At 40.3% G+C, this 17,452-nt stretch overlaps 1 protein-coding gene across 2 annotated transcripts in view; it reads left to right on the top strand.

Moving 5' to 3' along the window:
* Positions 1-17,452, top strand: part of ADCY2 (adenylate cyclase 2) — a 1,451,375-nt gene that overhangs the window by 1,068,284 nt on the left and 365,639 nt on the right. For both annotated transcript variants that reach the window (XM_075586169.1, XM_075586170.1), the window contains exon 15: positions 2,425-2,509. In XM_075586169.1, the coding sequence (XP_075442284.1) occupies positions 2,425-2,509 (85 nt within the window). The remainder of the gene's footprint in view (positions 1-2,424; positions 2,510-17,452) is intronic.

The following is a 17,452-nucleotide window of genomic DNA, read 5'->3' on the forward strand; positions in this document are numbered from 1 at the left end:
CGTCGTCTGGCACCAGTCTTCAAACCAGGGGATAAGGTCTGGCTCTCCTCCAAGAACATTAGACTGAAGACTCCAAGCCACAAGCTGGCTCCCAGGTTCTTGGGTCCATTCCCAGTAATAGAACGAATCAATCCTGTGGCTTATCATCTGGAACTTCCTCCATCCATAAGGATACCCTCCATGTTCCACGTGTCACTGCTGAAACCTGTGTCCAAGAGTCCATGGTTCCATAGGACACCATTTGACCCTAAACCAGTCATAGTTCAGGGGCTGGAAGAGTTCAAAATCCAGTCTATTCTGGATTCCAGGAGAACGAGGGGTTCGGTACAATACCTGGTTCACTGGAAGGGCTTTGGCCCAGAGGAAAGATCTTGGGTACCCTACCATCAAATACATGCCCCCAGACTGTTAAAACTCTTTCACTCCAAATTTCCTCAAAAGCCATATTGGAGTCGTCCTGAGGCCGCTCCTCAAGGGAGGGGTACTGTGAGGTCCGGGGGAATACCTCCCTCTAAAGGGGTTCACCCGCAACTGTACTCACCGCCGCTCCTGCTGTGCTTCCACGCCGCCGCGGGCGGGATCTCCCCTCTCCTCCGCTTCCCGCGGCTGCTGACCTCGCGCATGCGTGCGCACGGCAGGGGACCTTTGCGTCCTCCCTCTGTGGGAGTTCCCGCCCCCAGCTGAGGCCGCGCGCGTCTCTCCCGCGCGGCGCACATGCCTGATGCGCGTGCACCGCTCACAAGCTGCACATCTAACACAGCTGTGGTAAGTCTCCCTACCAATCCATATCTTCCCTGGGGCCGCTCCCTCGTTACTCCCCCTCTCCCTATTGGTCCTTCCTCCTACTTATACCTTGCTCAGCCATTCATTCTTTGGCTGAGCATAGCTTTGTATGACCTGTGTTAACCACGGTCGTGCCTGCCTCAGTTCCTGTCTCTTTGTCTCCTTAGTGATCCTTTGCGTACCGAACCGGCCTGGCTGTGGATCCGCTCTGGTCTTCTACCCCTGGTCTGTATCCTGACCTCCTGGACACCCCAACCCTTTACCTCGGTTTGCGGATTCCGACCTACCTCCCGGCTCTGGACCCCAGGCTCTCGGTACCACCTATCTTCTGGAATCTCCCTTCTCGTCTGGCGAGTATCTTACTTTATCTTATACTCCCAGATGGTTCCAGACGCCTATTTTCCACTTTCCAGGTGTGTCCCCATAGCTGTGGGTGCAGTTTGTTACCCATCTCACCTCAGTTTCGGGGTCCCTCCTTGTCCGTGGTGAGCACAGCGTTACAACAAGTTGTGCAGGGAGATGCATCTCTCTCTGTGCAGTTCTTGCAGGCTGCAGGAAGATCGCAATGGTAGGACTTTTAAAAAGTCAGAGATATGGTCACTACTACTACTACTATCCCGTTTGTGACTTGCGGTAATACTTTCTGATTCTTTCTGAATTCTGTGATAACAGAAATGTCAGACCGTTAGGTAGGGTCATACCAAACTGTTCGATTTGACAGTCATTTTATTGAAGCTACTAAAATAGGCCCAAAAGAATCACATTGAAATCAACATAATTTTCACTTTGATAAATCTGGTGCATTTTTGTGTTGCACTAGTTGTGTTCCAGTTTTGCATCCAGGGGACTATGATAAACAGACCTTTAGATTTATAGCACTGAAACGTAACAACTTGACACACAGCACCCTCCAGTATATCATTAATTAGAATCTCTACACATGTCTATTTTAGAATAAAATTACCAAAGCTGTTAATACAAGAAGCACAGTAACACTTTTATATGTTGCGCCTGTTACCTGTTCCAAGCATTGTATGGATGAGTTGTCTCCAAAATATAATTCATATAAAGTTACAATAGTTTTACCTTAAACAATAATTGTAGCAGCACAAATATATTTAATTTAACATTAAACTTTTTGGGGTTTCAATCAGATATAATATATCTTTGTTGTCAACTTAATTTTACTTCACAAAAGTAGCATTCCACATTACTTTTTAGAATATATGACATTTGGTGTTGTAAAGTCACATACGTCAATACAAAATTAGAAAGATTATGTTTGCCTTTTGTCAGTTACCTTTCAAGCTCAAAAATGCAATTAAATAAACACTATCTTGCATACATAATTTTCTGTTATCTTTTCTAATTTTTCTCTCTCTACATAAATTGTTATACTTCAATAATTCACCCTGATACTCCTGGTATGTACAATACTTGTGGTGTGTCTGGAATTTTAGATTTTCTATGAGCTTCAAATGGTGTTGTAGAATAATATATGCATGATTAATACATTATATTCTTTGCATTAAAATAGTCAATGTGAAAATCATTTTAAACATACTGTAGACTTTTCCATATCATGGTTTTCTCGTTGTTATGTTACATGATATAATAATGCATTTTGTCTTTATTTTATAGAACATCTATCCTTGGAATTTCTTTTGGGGCTGCATTTCTTTTACTATCCTTCATCCTCTTTATATGTTTTGCTGGGCAGCTCTTGGTAAGTATTCATTAAAAGACAAACTGAACCAGTTAATGGTTGTGTGTTTGCATACTCAACACATATGTAGTTATTAAAGTACTGCCTCGAACATTTGTACTTTATCAGACTGCGATGTCTCATCTGAATTTACGATTATGTTTGCGTACAAAAATGGGCAAGTGACATGACAATATTACGATGCCATTTTGAACAGCATTTTGTTTTATATTATGTTACAGTAATGTTAAGCGCCATTAGCGCTGTCTGGGAAATGCGGCTGACGCACGGCCAAGTCCATTAGAAATGGAAAACATCCCCGAATTTTTTCGGGGATGTAGGAGGTTAAAAGGGGCCGCGGCTCTATGCACTGAGTTTTTCTTAGGGAAATATATGCAAGAACCTTACGCAAATAAAAAATGATTTATACCTGATCTACAATAAATAATGTAGTTTTATATGAACAGAGGTGGTAGAGAAAGCATTTATACACTTCAGAAGCCCAGAATTATGGAAAAAACTTCCACTGTTTGTACAATCTTAAAACAATCTAAACAAAGATAATATATTTTTAGACACTGACCTATTTACTCTAAGGCTGAGTCCCCGCTGGCACTGAGCTCGCTGAGCGGGCGGTGCTTGGCGCGGTTACTTGCATATATTATATATATATATATGCAAGTTCCCGCTCACGCATACTGTATGCGCGGGCACACACGCTCGGCGCTTTTGTAAATAAAATGTTTAAACTTTCCCGCTTGCTCAGATAGCCCGCAATTGCGCCCCCCCCCCTCCTCCCCACTGTGCGCGCGCAAGTTGCAGGACACCCAGCGCTCATGCTCTAAGCATGAGCACGCTCAGCACCAGCTGGGACTCAGCTTCTCTAGGGACATTAAAATAGGATGAACAGGAAGTTTAATATATTTATTATAAGATATTGCTAAGGTGTTTATCACTCAGTTTTAATAATGATTTTATAAATTGGGCAGAGAAGGACATTCTATATCCAGTATTTACAATATCATTACTTTTGCTAAAGGACTCACTGCATTATATTTGGAATCAAATCAAATATCTATTGCATGTGAATTTTGATGCCTGCTCTAAATTAGTGTGATATGTTTACATGAGATGTTCGAATGCTTAAATGATTTTTTCTTTATTGCAATAATTGTCATTAAGTTGAAAACTTAATGACACATATTTTATACTTCCTGTTAATAGAATTTTGAGAACATTGAGTAAACCAAAATGAACCACAACTAACACCCAGATCAATCCAATTTCCCATTATGTAAAGATGTAGCGCCTATTACTGTACCCACTAACGCCCCACGACTTTTGCACACATTTTGCGTGTTTGAATGGAGCCACTCCAAAATATTGCGTTATGGATTTCCCACAATAATGCGCTAGCAGGTAAATTAACAGGTATGTTTGTGCGTTACCGCAAGTGAAAGAGCATGTTTGCCTCAACCCATTCTCACACGTGACTGATTCAAAACAAAGTCTGCTTCTCCTGCTAGTGCATTGTGTAATAATGTTGGCTACATCTATACCTCTGCAAATGGTCACATAATATATTTAAGTAATGTCATAATCTTTCATGTATACAATTGTGTATAATTTGCATTGAATATATATACACTCAAACCCCAACACCCACCACATCATATACTGTATATGTATAGATCTCTCATGTATATGTGTATATATATATATATATATATATATATATATATATATATATATATATCGATAGATCAAGAATATGATGTGGTGGGTGTTGGGGTTTGAGTGTGCTGGGAAAGTGTGTATCAAACAGATATATATATCAATGCAAATTATAATGTTATTATAACTATTAATATAATGTTATTATAACTAACAAATTAATATTGTTACAATTAAATTATAGTTTAATTGTTAATAAAAGAAGAAAAAGCGCCGATCCTAGTGTGAAAATGTTTTAAAAAGATGTAATACACCTTGGATATTTACAATTAAACACTCACAAGCATCCGATTAAATTGCGCATTGTATGAGAAAAATCTCATGCCCCATCATGCTCCTCTTGGATGCAGCTCCACTTGAACCACTCTGGAATATCCTTCCCTCTGCATGGTGTTGCTTTGTAGAGTGTCCTCGGCAACACACAGCTACGATCACACGATCCTGTGCAGAGGGGTTCCTGGTACTTTCGGCGGTCAGCAGCAATTCACTCTGGCGTCTGTCACCTTACAAACAACTGCTCACTGCAACTGCTCAAAAAGAACACGTGACCCTACGCATGTTCATCTCACTAGATTAAGCTTCAGGTCAACATTAGAACACAATTGTTTGATCAATTAGATTGCATTGCACCCTAAGGCGCTGTCACATTAAAATCATATTGATATATATCTATATATAGATGTAGAGGTATCTGTACCGTGTTAGCCAAGCTTAATAATCAAAAACGAATAGACGATATCATTCTGTGACTAACGAAATCTTTTATTTGTGCGAGCTTTCGAGATACACTGATCTCTTCTTCTGGCAATGTAACAATGAATAAACACAAAAGGGTTTTTACTTTAAAACAGTGCATCCGGGAATGTGATCTTTGATTGAAGCCTATCACTCCCCCCTGTGCAGTATGTGATTTTATGACTTGAGGTAAAAAGGTCCCTGAATGTTGGTGATGTAAGAGTGTGTGTGTGTGTATGTATGTATGTAAATATAAATGTATACAGCGCCTCCAGTGTATACAGCACATTACACAAGGTGTGTGGAGTGGGAGTGTATACCAATTGTAGGTGTAGAAATGTAAGAGGGTGTTGCATTACTATTAGTGTGTGTAGATACTATGTGGTACCTATTGGTATATAGGGATAGAATTACATAGTGTATTAGTAGGTGTAAGAGACAGCTGTGTGTGCATTCATATAGTGCATTATGTAGACACATGGCCTTTAGCACTCATGGGAAGAGAGTTTTCCTGTGAAAGTAGTGACTCATGAAACCATGGTCTCGGTCTCGTAGTGCTAAATCCTCAAAGTCCATTAAATGTTTTATTGTGATGTTACCCCCATTTAATGTATCGATAGTCGTAATGCATATCCAAAAAGTTAGTTAGCATTACAGTGCCCTCTCGTTAACTTGAAAAATGTTAAATCGTTAACATTTAATGGGTGTCTGGCTAACTCATATGCAAGTGTGACGCCATGACGTCAAAGGGGAGGAACCTGTGTTCACCGTCGGAACACATTCCACCCCTCGTATTGTTTTAATAACGCTCTTTTAAGAGCGTAATATACTTACCATACCTTTTAAATATTATATACCAGCTGGGAGTAATAAACAGATGGATTCAGCTCATGACTATGCACTAGTATAATCATCCAGCTGTGTATATATATATATATATATATCTATATATATATATATACAAGAAAAAGAGTGATTAAAGTAGCGCCAATCGTGAAACAGTGCAATTATATGTAATAATAGCAAGTGTAAAAAATACAAACAAACCTATAAAAAAGAATAAAATTCCCATAAAATAAAAATATAAACAAACTAAAATATACACTCTAAAATGACAAATATACATACATAATAATTAAAATAATAAATAGTCCAAGTGTAATGTCCAAACCCTAAAAAAAGTCCTGACAGATGAAAACAGGATAATGTACAGAATCCAGGGGTCCACGGCAGCTCTCAATTGGAAGAACCAATTCCAATGCAGAATCAACAAGAACATAAAGACAGAGAGCGCACGCCCCATAGTGTAACACTGTAACATTTAATGTAGGGAAGGGGATGGTGAGGGAAATTAAAAACACTCACAATGTACAAGTGTATTAAAAGCAATTTGTGATAAAATCACCACCGAGGCAGGTAACGTCTCGTATCAGGTTAGCAGTCCAACAGCAGTACTGGAACAAGGCACCCGACAACGTTTTTCCTCTCGAACGGTCACTAGAAGTCCTCCATGTAGTATGGTAGTGGCGTAGGCCTCAATAATGCATAATACACACTCCGGCCGTAAAGTGTGCACGCAACGTGATGACGTAATGTCATAAGGTACGTCCCTGACGCGTTTCATCACAACAAATGTAACTTTATCAAAGGGATTGTCCATGAAGAGTAATGGCCATGCTAATATACTGGAGTGCCTCGGATGTGATAGGTACATCAATTTTCAAAGATTCCGCCCCTTAAGGGAGCCCAGAGTGTAACAGGAATCCAAAATAATGAATTAAAAGAAAATTTAAAAGAAAATTAAACAAATCACCCCAGCATTTGAGCAGTGTCATATATAAAAAACTATAAATAGCAATCACAACAATCAAATGATGCAAAAAAGCTATATCACTACAAATTACTAATATAAATAATATGATAATTATTGATCAAACTCATAAAAAGGCTAAAAAATGAAGTATTACAAATCATCTTAATATATGAGTGTGTACAAACATATAATAATCATAAAATACATATTTAAATATAACATAATATCTATCAATATCAACCCATTAATCTAATAATATCTGTGTGTGCAGACACACCTGCACACATTCAAGCACAAGCACAAATACTGCGTGCGCAAAACATATATACAAAAATGTGTGCGCACACAGAAACCAAGTGTGAAAAATATTTTGGCTAGACAGGATGTAATTATTAAGTTAATTAAATGGAATGGAGAGCAGGGGAAAAAAGGAAAGGAAAAGAGGGGAAGGAAGGGGAAAAGGGGGGGGGGGGTGGGAGGGGGAAAGGGGGGGGAGGGAAAAAGGAGGGAAGTGAGGATAGGGAAAGGTAGGAAAGGGACCGGAGAGGGGGGGAGGGGGTTTACAGAGGAATTATGGAAAGCAAAAAATCGGGAGGGATTGGGGACGTATGAATCGCAGGGAGTAAACCAGAGGGCACATAACCAGAACCAAACCTAATGCTTATACCAGAGTACTGGTATCCAGACATTCATTCAGAACACCGGTGGATCCAAAATGTCTCCCTTCTACAAAGAGATTTAGAACGGTCCCCTCCTAGTGCAACAGGAAGAATGTGCTCAATTCCCATAATTGTTAAGGATTCAGGATCCTTATGATGTACGCAAATAAAATGTTTAGGTAAACTATGGGTAGTGACACCGTTGATCACATTCCTCCTGTGCTCCAGGAATCTAGTACTAAGGGATCGAGTGGTGCGGCCAACTTATTGAAGGCCGCAATCACATTGTACGAGATAGACGACAAATGTACTCAGGCAGTTGATGTTGCCCTTTACATCATATCGTCCAGTCTTCTGAAGGGAGGTAAACTCCGATTTAGTAGTAAGATGTTTGCACGTGATGCAACGACCCCTACCATATCTATGGTTACCCATTTGGCCCACAGATATGGCACTGGCAGTCGCACCAGTAGATATCAATTTACTTGGAGCTAGAATATTTTTGATGTTCTTAGCCTTCTTATAAACAATAGGTATTTTCTCTGGGAGTATGCTGCCTAAATGTGGATCACACTTTAAAATGCTCCAGTGGGTATTAAGAATACCCTGAATGGATCTGTGGGATTGGTTAAAGGTGGTAATAAACCATGAAACCCCATCTGTATTAAATGATCCACTCTTAGGAGTATTATAACTTGTATCTTTAGTAATGGAGCATTTCTTAAGTAATGATGACCTATCAGAAGACCTCACCTTGTCGAAAGAGTCACAGACAAGACCGGGATCATATCCATTCAACAAAAATGTATCGCTCAAATCCTTTGATTGACATATGAAGTCACTTTCCCTGGAACAGTTTCTTTTAAGACGATGAAACTGTCCCAGGGGAATGCTTTTGAGCCATTGTGCATGATGATTGCTGGTAGCATGAACGTAATTGTTGACTGCAACTGACTTGAAATGTGTGGTAGTAATGATGTTACCGTCTGGATCTGAAGTTAAAACAAGATCCAGAAAAACCACAGATTTAGGTCTAATGTCGAATGTAAATTTCAAGCTCATATCATTGTGATTAAAAAAACTCAGGACATCAGAAAAGGTTGTGACATCACCCTCCCAAATAATAATAATGTCATCGATGAAGCGGCCATAGTATACGAGGCCCGTCCCCAGCTCCAGATTTGGCCAAATAGATGTTTCCTCCCAATATCCCATAAAGAGATTGGCATAGCTGGGGGCAAACCTCGTACCCATGGCCGTTCCACAGATTTGCAAATAAAAAGAATCCTCAAAAGAAAAATAATTGTGAGTTAAAATAAACATAATACTTTCTAATAAAAAATTCTTGTGATTAATAGGAATAGAGGAATTCGTGCTGAGCCAGAAGTCGATGGCCTTGATCCCCCTGGAATGATCTATGGACGTGTACAAAGACGACACGTCACATGTAGCCCATAAATAACTGGGCTTCCATTTAAACTTGGAGATTGAGTCGATGACATGTAGCGTATCCCGAATATGTGACCTGAGCTTTGCTACAAAGGGTTGGAGATAATAATCAACATACTGGGATAGGCCAGACGTCATCGACTCAATCCCCGAGATAATAGGTCTTCCAGGGGGATCCACCAAAGACTTGTGGACCTTGGGTAAATGATAAAATATAGGAGTGCGGGGGTGATCAGAATATAGAAATTTAAATTCATATTTTGTTAAAACACCCTCTTCCAAGGCTGAAGTCAGGTGTTGTTTGAAAAACACCTGATAACGTGATGTGGGATCATCTGGCAAGGGAGAATAGGAGGCAGAGTCACCCAGGTGTCGACAGGCCTCTGATAGGTAAGCCGATCTATCCTGGATGATTATGCCCCCACCCTTGTCAGCCTGTCTAATAACGATGTCCCGATTTTTCTTCAAATCACAAAGTGCATCCAATTCACCTTTAGATAGATTCTGATTGAATCTATACGGTTTCCTGCACAATGACTCAAAATCTTTTAATACTAAATTGTAGAATGCATCAATGTATCCTCCCTTGGATTGATAGGGAAAAAACAGTTACTTCGGCCTGAATGGTGAATGCATAATAATTGCATCCCCATCCAGATCCATATCCAATGTATGTGTTGAATGTACAGAAATATCAAATTTATCAAGAGTATTGTTGAAGGAACCCGGTGTTCCCTCCGACTCAATCAGTAAGTCTATGAGGGCCTCTAGGCAAACCTCCTCCAGTGTACTAGTAACAAATGTGGATCTTGCCAGTTTTTTGTTTTTATCTTGAATATTAAAATGGCGTTTAAGCGTAAGTTTTCTAATATAACTGTTAAGATCCACAAATAATTGGAAGGCATTGGGGCCTGTGTTGGGTGCAAAGGAGAGTCCCTTTTCCAGAAGTAGTGTCTGGTACAGGGACAATTGAAATGTAGAAAGATTAAATATCCCACTACTTTCTGGAAGGGTTAATTTTCTTCTGTTCTCCTTTTTTCTCTGGATGACTCTCCCGCTTCTAACTTCCCTGCCCCTCTTTTTCCTAAGAGGGCTGGTTTGTTGGGCATCCAAAGTGGATAAGATTTTTCCTTTTCCTTCTCTTTTATAATTTTCTCCTTCGTGTGGAGTCCTGTCTAAAAAATGTGTAGATTTATGTGTATCCCTACAATCCTTAGGTCTAGCACCCTTATCAGCATTAGAGGGGGGGGATTGATTCACTCACCCCAATAGTAGGGAGTGTCTCCACCTCTAGAACAGAGAATTTGTTCCCAGCGGCCTGATTACTACCTGTACCTTTAAGCAAGGTATGTTGTTCCAGGCGATGTATCAGGCCACCAGAACCAGACCCTCCGGCTTCACCAGATCTTGACTGATGCTTATCATGGGTTCGCACCTGTGAATGAGAATGATATTTACCCTTTTTATTAAAATTCTTAAAACTGTTTGGTCGTTTCCAAACCCTCACTTTGTCAGTGGCATAGTCTTCATTGTCACGACTCAACTTACTTTTTTTCCTAGCCGTTAAATCCTGTTCAAAGTTTTTTACTAGTTTAATAGTCAAATGATCCAGTTCTTTAAACTCTTGATTTTCTGAGTAAGGCAACAATAGTGCCTGAATTGATTCAATCTCAGTTTCAAGTATCTTTACTTTTGTATCTCTAAAATCTATCAAAAGTCTCATCAGTGAGAAGGAACAGGAGTCAAGTGTATTATTTCAGCTATTAGAAAATTCCATATCAGTTTCAAAAGTCGGACTTTTAGTTATCCTTAAACCTCGTGGAATAATTTTTCTATCTAAATAGTCTTGAAGTGAGAATGCATCCCACCAATGGCGCATTTCCTCTTTCAATAAATTTTCTAATTTGAAACATTGTTCCTTAATATTCAATATCTACAGATATATTCTCATCATCAATTATTGGAGAGGAAATTAAACCTGTCCTTCTAGTTTGTCTCTCTAGGGCTGTTTGCATCATTTTGAAAAAGTGCAATAAATTATATAGATTATATATTAAATATAATGACACCTGTGTCAAACTATAGGCTGCTACTTAAGGTTAAAGTGTAGTTACAAGAAAAAGAGTGATTAAAGTAGCGTCAATCGTGAAACACTGCAATAATATTTGATAATAGCAAGTGTAAAAAATACAAATAAACCTATAAAAAAGAATAAAATTCCCATAAAATAAAAATATAAACAAACTAAAATATACACTCTAATATGACAAATATACATACATAATAAATAAAATAATAAATAGTCCAAGTGTAATGTCCAAACCCTAAGGTAAGTCCTGATAGATGTAAACAGGATAATGTACAGAATACAGGGGTCCACGGCAGCTCTCAATTGGAAGAACCAATTCCAATGCAGTATCTACAAGAACAAAAAGAGAGTGCATGACCCATAGTGTACACGTCCATAGATCATTCCAGGGGGATCAAGGCCATTGACTTCTGGCTCAGCACGGATTCCTCTATTCCTATTAATCACAAGAATTTTATATTAGAAAGTATTATGTTTATTTTAGCTCACAATTATTTTTCTTTTGAGGATTATTTTTATTTGCAAATCTGTGGAATGGCCATGGGTACGAGGTTTGCCCCCAGCTATGCCAATCTCTTTATGGGATATTGGGAGGAAACATCTATTTGGCCAAATCTGGAGCTGGGGGCGGGCCTCGTATACTATGGCCGCTTCATCGATGACATTATTATTATTTGGGAGGGTGATGTCACAACTTTTTCTGATGTCCTGAGTTTTTTTAATCACAATGATATGGGCTTGAAATTTACATTCGACATTAGTCCTAAATCTGTGTTTTTTCTGGATCTTGTTTTAACTTCAGATCCAGAAGGTAACATCATTACTACCACACATTTCAAGTCAGTTGCAGTCAACAATTACGTTCATGCTACTAGCAATCATCATGCACAATGGCTCAAAAGCATACCCCTGGGACAGTTTCATCGTCTTAAAAGAAACTGTTCCAGGGAAAGTGACTTCATATGTCAATCAAAGGATTTGAGCGATACATTTTTGTTGAATGGATATGATCCCGGTCTTGTCTGTGACTCTTTCGACAAGGTGAGGTCTTCTGATAGATCATCATTACTTAAGAAATGCTCCATTAATAAACATACAAGTTATAATACTCCTAAGAGTGTATCATTTAATACAGATGGGGTTTCACGGTTTATTACCACCTTTAACCAATCCCACAGATCCATTCAGGGTATTCTTAATACCCACTGGAGCATTTTAAAGTATGATCCACATTTAGGCAGCATACTTCCAGAGAAAATACCTATTGTTTATAGGAAGGCTAAGAACATCAAAAATATTCTAGCTCCGAGTAAATTGATATCTACTGGTGCGACTGCCAGTGCCATATCTGTGGGCCAAATGGGTAACCATAGATGTGGTAGGGGTCATTGCATCACGTGCAAACATCTTACTACTAAATCGGAGTTTGTCTCCCTTCAGAAGACTGGACGATATGATGTAAAGGGCAACATCAACTGCCTGAGTACATTTGTCGTCTATCTCGTACAATGTGGTTGCGGCCTTTAATATGTTGGCCGCACCACTCGATCCCTTAGTACTAGATTCCTGGAGCACAGGAGGAATGTGATCAACGGTGTCACTACCCAGAGTTTACCTAAACATTTTACTTGCGTACATCACAAGGATCCTGAATCCTTAACAATTATGGGTATTGAGCACATTCCTCCTGTTGCACTAGGAGGAGACCGTTTTAAATCTCTTTGTAGAAGGGAGACATTTTGCATCCACCGATTGGGGACACTTACCCCCGGTGGTCTGAATGAATGTCTGGATACCAACACTCTGGTATAAGCATTAGTTTGGTTCTGGTTCTGTGCCCTCTGGTTTACTCCCTGCGATTCATACAGCCCCATTCCATCCCTTTTTGCTTTCCATAATTCCTCTGTAAACCCCCTCCCTCCCCCCCTCTCCGGCCCCTTTCCTACCTGTCCCTATCCTCCCTCCCCTCCTTTTTCTCTCCCCCCCCTCTTCCCTCCCCCCCTTTTTCCCTTCCTTCCCCTCTTTTCCTTTCCTTTTTTCCCCCTTCCCTCCATTCCGATTAATTAACTTAATAATAATCACATCCTGTCTAGCCAAAATATTTTTCGCACTTGGTTTCTGTGTGTGCGCACACATTTTTGTATATATGCTTTGTGCACGCAGTATTTGTGCTTGTGCTTGAATGTGTGCAGGTGTGTCTGCACACACAGATATTATTAGATTAATGGGTTGATATTGATAGATATTATGTTATATTTAAATATGTATTTTATGATTATTATATGTTTGTACACACTGTGACAAATGCCCCTCTTTTGTAGCGCTGACGTCTGTCTGGGTTCTTCCCGACACAGTCTTCTAGGGTTATTTATACAAAAAACAGGATCATGCAAAGTATTATGCTGCTTAACTCAGGCTTCTGCCTGCTTTATTTTCATCCAAGTAAGGTACTGCAGCTTTAACAAGTGTAGATTAGAGGTACTCAGATACTTTCATTCAGCAGTTCACTCATTTCAGTGTTACAGTATTTCCCACACTGTTATTTTTGAGAAATAAAACCAAAATCATATAAACAAAATCCTATCCCTTTCAGGGATCTAACTACACATCAGAATCAGTCTCTCCACTGTGGGAGGCGATTAGACATTGGATACAGAGACTGTTTGATCTCACCATTCCCCCAGACCCGTGGTTTTTCCTCCTGAACACGCCATTGACGGGCCTTTCCAAAGCAAATAACAAACTAATTGCCCATTTTGCAATTGCAACGCGGTGCGAGATCGCAGCATTATGGAAACAATCTGATATCCCAACCATCCCAAAGATTCGGAATCGAATTTGGTTCATTTGCCAGATGGAAAAATTAACGCGTTTAGTTAATGATACTGGTGACAATTTTCTAAAAGTCTGGACGCCTTGGCTGGCACAGACAGATATCCCGGGGATTGAGAGGTCCTCAATATGGCTCTGATAACAGTAGATGCGTTCTCCTTGGGAGGGACTTACAAGAGGTATTCTATACACCCAAGACCCCTTATAGCAGCATTATAATATAAGTATTGTGAGAGACGACTCAGCTTGCAAACATCTGTGATGCTTGGCACGGGACCACGTGTCGCATATACTGCTAACACACTCCCCCTACCTCACCCCCAACCTACCCCTTTCCCCTCCCCACCCTGCCTCGACCTCCCTTTTCCTTATATTTTTTTTTTTTTTGTGAGTATGTATTGTCTCCCCTTTTAAGTTGAGTTATAAGTGTCTGTTTGTCCATTTAAGTAGAGTCGGCTTGGACTATATGGTCCACACCAAAATACCCGGAAGACCGGGTCCCGAAGCACAGCAGGACCTCGCTGTTACTCACACAGTTGTTAAAATATTGTTTGCATACAAGACAAAAGTATTCTGTAATGTATTTTATGCTGTTTTGATTCAATAAAATTTAAGTTATAAAAAAAAAAAGAATCAGTCTCTCTAACAGCTGCTGGAGCAACAGCAATAAACATTTGTTTTGTCTTATCTGTTCGTGGTGGGAACTCGGTCCCAAGTGTCCAGGCAAATCCTCTGGTACTGTGATACTTGGAGGGGCCGTCCACCCCGAACTGGATTCCGGGGAGCAGCGATACCCCCAGCCTCCAGGCTCTAAGGAGAGAGTGAAATGCAAACCTCTCTGTTCTAAATACCTGTGTTAGTGATTAGGAGAGCAGGTGAGGGAGAACTAGACCCATTGTAATCTGTGGTCTGGATTTTCCATCCAGCTGCCTGAGTTAATGTGAAGCTTGGGAACGGATCATTTTTAACTATTCCTGCACTTTCTGACCTAAAATGGGGCAGAAAACTGCCTAACATCTTTGGACTATGTCACATATCCCCCTCCCCAGCTCACACCTACTGTGGTGAGCGACCATGGACCTCACTGGGGTGAGCGTCCTACCTGAAAAACTTGAGCTAACTCCTCAGTACAATATTAAGTATTCACATGACACGTATATGAACTTTTCCCACGGCAATTATGGACAATAGGTTTCGTCATAAGAGACTATACTTGGCAAACATATTTTGTTGCTCTCTATTAGGGAACTACTTTGAAAAATAAATGTCTAGCACACATTCTTATAACCCAGGATATGCTAAATATACTCACAAAACCAGTCAGTTTTTATTACCTCCCTGGGTTTTTCTACTCTAGAATATGAACCTCATTATATATTTACCAACCGAAAAGGGCATTTTTCCTATATTGTAAGCTACCAATATATATATAACTAACTACACTCATTTCCACGCCCACCCACCCACACCATTGGTTATTGAGGCAAAAAGTGACACTGTGTGCTCATTTGCATGTCATTTCCCAGAATCCCTTGCTGCAGTGGAAGTGCTGTATGCTGGGTGATGATGGGGAAAGGCGGGGTTGCAGACCTGCCTAAGACATGCAGATGAGCATACAGTTATATTTGCATATTTGCTTTCCTGTGGAGGGTTTTTGTCACTTTTTTTACTCACCATAACTTAACTCAGTATTATGGTTTAGCCTATCCCATAGCCTCTCTTGCATTCCCAGTAAAATCAACCCCACACTGATGAGACCCATCAAGGTCGAAACAGCTGTCTGTGGGTGGTTTTCTGGGTATGCACCTTAACCCTGGCTGTGCTCAAAGCTGTGACCATGCAGCAAGCTTAAGCCTATAGGGAACCATGTTAAAAATGGTTATTGAGGCAAAAAGTGACACTGTGTGCTCATTAGCATGTCATTTCCCAGAATCCCTTGCTGCAGTGGAAGTGCTGTATGCTGGGTGATGATGGGGAAAGGCGGGGTTGCAGACCTGCCTAAGACATGCAGATGAGCATACAGTTATATTTGCATATTTGCTTTCCTGTGGAGAGTTTTTGTCACTTTTTTTACTCACCATAACTTAACTCAGTATTATGTTTTATATATATATATTTTTTTTTTTTATAAACTACAGCCTTGTAATCTTAAGGGCCATCAACCCTGTATAGTAATTTGTAGTTTAGCTACATTTTCAACACAGAGAACCAATATAACATTGCAATATTGCCAAAATGCTTATTCTAGAGGCCTAATATAGCATAAGTACACTAGCTTATTTGCAAAGTTAAGTGTCCGTGACATAGTCCACACGTGTAATAACAAAAAAATTCGGTCAATTCCCCAAACACATTTTTTTTTTCTTTGACTTCCAGTCCATTACATTCCCTGACTTTATTTCATAGCCCGCTGCAACCTGCAAATGACTGGACTGTTTCTTTAGCTTCTGACGGAACTCTGGGACCGGATAGTCTTTGTCTTTATATTGTGGCCCAGAGTGGCGAGATCCAGAAAAATTCAAGCTCAGCGTTGACCTTCGTCCTTTTGCTTTGCAACCTTTGAACCTTTATGGTACTCTTACTGCCATGTATTTTCTCACGACCATCACTCTCAGAGATTTGGGATTTCCCCTCTGGGACAATTATATGGTACTTAGAAGATGAAGCACTGATTACCTTGATGGGGCTCTCACTAACTCCGGCTGTACCCTGTGGCATTTTACCTTTGCAGCCGGCAGGCATGTAGTCTTGGGCCTCTCTTTCCTGAGGCCTACATTTATTCAGGCGGAAGTACCGCTGTATAACCAGTGACGCATTTCTCAGGGTTTGATAGCGAATCCTGTTCTGTGTCATCCTAGTCAGAGACTGGATTTTTATAGTTGCTCCTTTCATAATGAGGAACCTGTTTCGTACCATGCGGGCACGGTAGAATGATTGAAGAACACAGGCTGCTTTATTCCGGCGATTAAACTGACGAATTTTCATCCCTCTGTAAGCAGCCTGTAGGATGATAGTTGCGGCGCGTTTACGCCGATAATTTTCTCTTTCCCTTCTTCCTTGGATAAGAGCTTTGCAGTGCTTCTGAATTATTCTAATGCTTTTCTCCTTTTTCAAAACGTTAAGTTCCTCCACGAGAGAATTCTGTTTTGTGCATACATGTCGCAATTCTGTTCTCAGAGCGTCCATTTCTTCCTGGTGCTGGCTCTGAGTGTGCATCAATGCATTCTGTAGTGCTTCCTGCACTTCTAATTTTTCCTGAGTCAACTGTTTCTTTACTTTTTCTGCTTGGTCAGTCAAATCTGAATTTTCCAATTTCAGACTCTCATTTTCTTGCTTTACAGTCTCTAACTCACTTAGGACAATCTCATGGGTTTGCTTCACCATTCCAAGCTCTGTGTTCAGACCGTGGCCCTCCAGGCGTGAGTTTTGCACCTCTGTGCTGAGCGCGTGAACCTCTTGTAGAGCCTTCCAGTATTTCTGTTTTAGGATAGCAATTACGATGTTGACTTTTTCCAGACTAGTCGTCACCTCTTCCAGCTCACTCCGTAAGAGAGACTCTGTTTTCTTCAAAGCCTCGTACTCCTGTAAAGCTGGAAGTATACACCTCTGTAACTCGGCGTTCGCTTCTCGCTCCTTGTTCCAACATTCTCGCA

The sequence above is a fragment of the Ascaphus truei genome, chromosome 2 (assembly GCF_040206685.1).
Source record: "Ascaphus truei isolate aAscTru1 chromosome 2, aAscTru1.hap1, whole genome shotgun sequence".
In the NCBI taxonomy this organism is placed as follows: domain Eukaryota; kingdom Metazoa; phylum Chordata; class Amphibia; order Anura; family Ascaphidae; genus Ascaphus; species Ascaphus truei.